At 54.3% G+C, this 5,991-nt stretch overlaps 1 protein-coding gene across 1 annotated transcript; it reads left to right on the forward strand.

Moving 5' to 3' along the window:
• The first annotated feature begins 283 nt into the window (after window positions 1–283).
• On the forward strand, window positions 284–5,115 carry ABHD15 (abhydrolase domain containing 15). The gene is made up of 2 exons (XM_004385439.2): window positions 284–1,228; window positions 3,057–5,115. Exons 1-2 carry the CDS (start codon window positions 348–350, stop codon window positions 3,577–3,579), a joined length of 1,404 nt encoding a protein of 467 aa, XP_004385496.1. The 5' UTR covers window positions 284–347; the 3' UTR covers window positions 3,580–5,115.
• The last annotated feature ends 876 nt before the right edge of the window (window positions 5,116–5,991 follow it).

Consider the following 5,991-nt stretch of genomic DNA (forward strand, 5'->3'; position numbering starts at 1 on the left):
GTCACCCCTCTCCTCGGCTCTGCCCTCCCCACCCTCTTCCGGCTCGCCGGCGCGTCCTCGCCCCTTCTCAGTGGTCCCGGCTCCTTTTGCCCTCTGCTCCTGCTTGTCGCAATCGCTGTACAAAGGGCTGGGGCGGGGGGGCGGGAGAGGGGAGCCGGGCCCGAACTGGCTGCCTCAGCGGGGCCGCGGCCAATCCGGAGCGCCCCCCCCCCCCTCCCCACGCCGCGCGGGAGGGCTCTAGGCAGCCGCAGGCGGCCGGGTGGAGCCGCGGGCAGAGCCGGGGGCTCTCCGAGGGGACGGCCCGCCACCAGCCGCCCGCCACCCGCCGGGGGCTCCCTTGCCTCACCATGCTACCGTGGGGAGCCGCCCTCGCCCTGCTGCTGGCCGCGCTCGCGCTGCTTGGCCTGCTGGCCCCGTGGCTACGACGCTCAGGGAGGCGCACCGTCGGTGCAAGAACCCTACCCGAGGCCCGGGGTCAAGACGACGAGGAGGAGGCAGAAGGCGGAGATCTCCTGGACCAGTTCAGCGACGGGCGGGAGCCGCTGCCCGGCGGGTGCCGTCTCATCTGTAAGCCGTCGGCGCTGGCCCAGTGCCTGCTACGCGCTTTGCGACGCTCCGCAGCGCTGGAGACTGGCCCGCGCTCCTGGCTCTCCGGGCCCCACCTTCAGACCCTCTGCCACTTCGTCCTGCCCGTGGGACCGGGCCCTGAGCTGGCCCGGGAGTACCTGCAGTTGGCGGACGAGGGGCTGGTGGCCCTAGACTGGGTCGTAGGACCTTGCGCCCGAGGTCGCCGGGTCACCAACGCCGGAGGCCTTCCGGCGGTGCTGCTGGTCATCCCCAATGCGTGGGGGCGTCTCACCCGCAACGTGCTGCGCCTCTGCCTGCTCGCCCTGGAGCGCGGCTACTACCCAGTCATCTTCCACCGCCGCGGCCACCACGGCTGCCCGCTGGTCAACCCCCGGCTACAGCCTTTTGGTGACCCCTCCGACCTCAAGGAGGCGGTCACTTATATCCGCTTCAGACACCCTGCGGCCCCGCTGTTCGCCGTGAGCGAGGGCTCGGGCTCGGCGCTGCTGCTCTCCTACCTGGGCGAGTGCGGCTCCTCCAGCTACGTGACCGGCGCCGCCTGCATCTCGCCGGTGCTGCGCTGCCGCGAGTGGTTCGAGGCCGGCCTGCCCTGGGCCTACGAGCGGGGCTTTCTGCTCCAACAGAAGATTGCCCTCAGCAGGTGGGTGACGGAGGCCGCAGAGGGAACAGCGGTCTTGAGCTGACGGAGAAACAGCTCTGCCTGGTATTGAATCGAACAGTTTTAGGCCAGTTTGGGCAAAGTTCTCCTTACACACTCTCTGAAGCCATCCAAACCCCGTGGTCTAGCCAGAATCAGGAAAAAAAGGGTTTAAAAGCTATGGATGGACTCATTCAGGATCATCGCACAAGAGTAGGGATTCCTGCCCAGGCGCCCCTCTCCTCCCCTCAGTCCACGGTGTTTTAGCAGCCTGAGCACCTGCCCCATGGGCAGCAGCGGAAGCAGCTCACGCCTGTTTACCACTTAGTCGGTAGCCTGACAAATCAGCCAAGAGCCCTCTGGAAGCAATTGCAACCGATTATCTGTCCAGAATGTTTTCTTACAGTCTCTGAGGCTGGAGGTGACAGGAATCAGAAAGATGTTGGCATTTGATTTATTATAGTTCTTTAGACCTGGAAAATGTTTTACGTATCCATAGGCATGTATTCAATATTTAATACAAAAATAATTGTTTAAAAGTATGATACCAAAGAAATGACAGGGGAGACTTTTCCACTGAGAAAGCCTGAATGACAGTCCCACAGCACATAACCAGGCCTCAGCCTGCACTGTTGCTTTCCTAGGAGGTGACAGAATGAGGTCCAAGACATTATGACAACAGGTGGTATAGCGGAAAGACCTGGACTATGGGCTCGTGCCCACTGGGATTCAAATCCTGAATTTCTAGCAAGTTAGCTAACCCCCCTTGAGCCACAATTCCTGCTTTAGTTAAGTGGAGTTAATCATAACCCCCTCCCAGGCTGGTTGTGATCATTATATGAGATAAGAAAAGTGAAGGGCCTGGCCCTGGATAGGTGGTGGTAACTGTGATTTCTCTTTCTTCTCTCTCCCCACTTTGCTTCCTATTCTGAGAAGGTCAAATCCTGAGCTCAACAACAGCCCGAAGTGCTGCTATGGCAACACAGAGCTGACGTAGGCCAGGGGCAAGGTGCTCTTGTATGGCTTAATTGCCATGGTTTCCATCCCAAAATGACCACTACCGGTGCTGACTCTGAGCACCAGCTGGAGACTAGGGAAGCGGAGACAAAACTTGGGCCTTCAGGAACTGCCCTGCCCATGAAAGGTTGGGACTGAAAACTCAGAGCAAGCCTGTTTGAATGTTTGCAGGAGACACACATTCAATTTCAACTGGCTGAGGCCAGACTGATTCACCTAAAGGTCTGGGCTGCCCATCCTGGCCTTCTTGTCAGGGTGGCAGGCCCTCTCCAGGGGGCAGTTGCTCTCAGGCCCCCAGTGAACCCACCCTGTAACTTAATTACACTCCCAGTCTGCTTTCTCTCCCACCCAGCACTCTCCAGGAATACCTGCCCCACAGATCAAGGCCACACTCATTTGTCATCACTGGGACAACATTTTAGCTTAAACAAAACAAAACAAAAAAACACCACCAACAACAAAAAGAACTAACGCAACCAAAGTCATATGTGAGTGATCAGTGAGAATGGGTTTGGGAATGGGCCTGGTGGGGACTGCGACACGGGAGGGAGGGAGGAAAGCCCCTGAGGAACATCAGCCCGAGTTGCCAGGTCTCCCCATTTCCCTAGAGGAGCCAGACATCTGCATTTTATGTGCAGTCTCCTGGTTTGAAAGGATGGCAATGAAATGGAAGTTCTTAGACACTCTGTGTGGTCAAAGAAAGCATCTGTGGTCAGAATCTGGCCCGTGGGCTGTCACTCTAACTTCGGTCGTCCTTTGTTTTCTGATTCTTCCTTCTCTTCCTCACCTTCCCTGTTCACCGTCTTGCTGCCAGGTATGCCACGGCCCTGGAGGACACAGTGGACACGGGCAAACTGTTCAGGAGCCGCTCCCTGCGTGAGCTTGAAGAGACCCTCTTCTGTCACACCAAGAGTTTCCCCATCAGCTGGGACACCTACTGGGACCACAACGACCCCCTCCGGGATGTGGACGAGGCGGCCGTGCCTGTGCTGTGTATCTGCAGTGCTGATGACCCCGTGTGCGGGCCCCCGGACCACACTCTGCCTACTGAGCTCTTTCACAGCAACCCCTACTTCTTCCTCCTGCTCAGTCGCCACGGAGGCCACTGTGGCTTCCTGCGCCGGGAGCCTTTGTCAGCCTGGAGCCACGAGGTCATCTTGGAGTACTTCCGAGCCTTGACTGAGTTCTTCCGAGTGGAAGAGAGGATGAAAGGGCTGAGTAGGCACCGAACTTCGTTCCTAGGACGCCGGCGTCGCTGGGGAAGCCTGCAGAAGCGGGAGGTCTCTCCCTCTTCCAATCTGGAGATCTTTAGCTGGAAGCGGTCATTTACAGGGTGAGACCTGCAAGGAAGAACAGAGCCCGGAAAAGATGGTGAGGACTGACGGGGGCAAACAGTGCCATTTCTTTGCTCCTGATTCAGCCCCTTCTCTCCTAGACCGGTCTGTGGAAAGAGATAGCACTTCCAGCTAGCTGGAGCTCAATTTACCCTGAACAGAACTTCTACCCACGGCTCACACAACACACTCCTACCCACCCTGGTTAGCTGCAGGGCATTCCCAGTCACTGTCTCCTGTCACCAACCTCTTAAGCTAAAGAATTGCATTGTTTAAGTCCGTGGACTCAGGAGAAAATGCTTTCTTACCAGCAATGACTACGGAGGAGATGAGTTGATGCGTGTCATTGGGTAGCTCTGTCCCACGTAAATAATCAGCTCTGTGACCCTGATGCTCGAGCTGGAGCCACTCAATGTAGTAAGGACAGGATGTTTGTGTCTTAGTCCCACTTCCCTCGTTTCACTCTGTGGTTGTGGCGCTCTGTTCTGGCTTTCTGCAGCAGCAGCTATGGAAGCAGGCTCTCGGAGTTGCTTGGCTGTTTTCGTCTTGTGTGAGAAACGCTGTGGTGCACGGGTGGGAGGCAGTAGATGCTGTGTGGGGGCCAGGTTGGTGAAGGCCGACAAGGTAGAATGTGAACGCCTGTCTCTGGAATATCAAGGTCCAAGCTTTCAGAGGCAATTTGCAAGTCTCAGTTGGGAATGGGGCCGATCTGGGCTCCCTCCTAGGACCTCGAGCCTCACTGGAGAGATCTCAAGGATGATGTTAGGAACAGGAAGTCCTCTCAAGCAAGGTCTAAGAGGCCTGCTAGATCATGGCTCAAGTAGTCAGACTCTTAGGCACCCTAGATGTTCCCTCTGGTACCATTTCAGGGGATTACTCCAGGAAGCCCTAGCCAGGGCTGTTTTTCTCCTGAGTGAAAATGGGCTTTTCTGTAAGTCAGTGAAAAGTACAAACCTCCTAACTTGGGTGTTTTCTGGTTAGCTGTCATCTTTTCTGTCAATACTGCTAGCCTCTTCCTTTCCAGAGCCAGGAGCAACATCTGGGACCAGAGAAAACAAAAGCACCAAGAGGTTGACTAGAGCTGACTCAGTGATTTATGAATATTTCACAACACCATGCTTTTTCTGCTCAATTATTCAAAAGGCCATCCATGAAATGCAGGAAACCTTCTTCCTGGGTCTGGCCACTCAGTGGCTGAGTGGGTGTTTGGTTTGATGGGGCGTAATGCCAAAGACTAAACTAAGGCACGGTGTACAGATTTAGCCACACATCCTGGTTTGGATTAGCCATTAAACAATACAATAGGACATCTGGTTTCCATGTGTTGCTAAGATTCAAAAGCTTTACCCTGAAATTTTATTTTCATTTGCCATTGAGAAAGAGGGCACCTCTTTTGCTAGGAAGTGCCATCCTGGCCTCACAAACAGCAAAGCAATTTTAAAGAGGAGAGATGTTTACCCAGAGCCACATCCCAAGGCTTGGTATGAGGCATTCCTGGGGCCGTGATTTCAGGTCTGGAGAATCTTATCCCAGCCTTGTTCTAGATCAAATAGGAAGAAACCCTGGACTAACACCAAGGATCTTAACTGAAATACAGACAACACTTGCTTGTCTAAGACACATCATCCTGTTGTGGTAAAATGATCCCCCCGCTTCCCCACCTCTTGCTCTTCCTCTTCCACTTTCTTCTTCTAACATTCTTTTACCAGTTCTGAGCAGGAGAAATAAAAAGGAACCAAAATCTAAATGAAGCCCATTCTACTGGTGATGAACAGCCTTGGTGTAAGACTCTGTGCGGGAGAATACTGACATCTGGCCATCCCCATAGCACCTGGTACAGTGGGGGATTTCAGTTATTTAGGGTCCCAGAGTCCCATATGCCCTAGGATCATTCAATACTGACTGCAAAGTGAGAAGCAGCTCAGTGGTTTTTTTAAACCCCCAGAGCTTAAAGGGCTCCTAAGGGCTAAAATCTGGATTGTTTCTCTAGGCCAGATGCCATAGGATTCTGGTTCTTTCATAGCTTTAGGAGAATTAGTGGTTGGTTTTTCCTTTCCCTTTTTCACAGGAAAGAAAGCTTACCAGGGAGGGAAATATATATGCTTTGCAGTTACAGTCTTAAAGCTCTCAGAACGGCCGAACAGCCCTAGTCCAGGCTCCATCAATTCCCTTGGACCCTGAGCCCCAAGAACTGACCTAAACCCCAAAGTCTTTCTCCTCCCTGCCCCTCATCACCTCACCTCCAGCTAGTTGTGCTCACTGCATATCTCAGGAAGCTATTCCTCTCTTATCTTCCATCACCGCTTGAAGGCGAGGGTTGAAAAGCCCATTCTTTGCTAAGAAGGTGTAGTGCCTGTTCAGGCAGGTGAGGTTTGGGTGACCCTGTCCTTCCAGGAATCCTCCAGATTAGCTCTG

The sequence above is a fragment of the Trichechus manatus genome, unplaced genomic scaffold, assembly GCF_000243295.1.
Source record: "Trichechus manatus latirostris isolate Lorelei unplaced genomic scaffold, TriManLat1.0 scaffold00138, whole genome shotgun sequence".
NCBI lineage: Eukaryota > Metazoa > Chordata > Mammalia > Sirenia > Trichechidae > Trichechus > Trichechus manatus.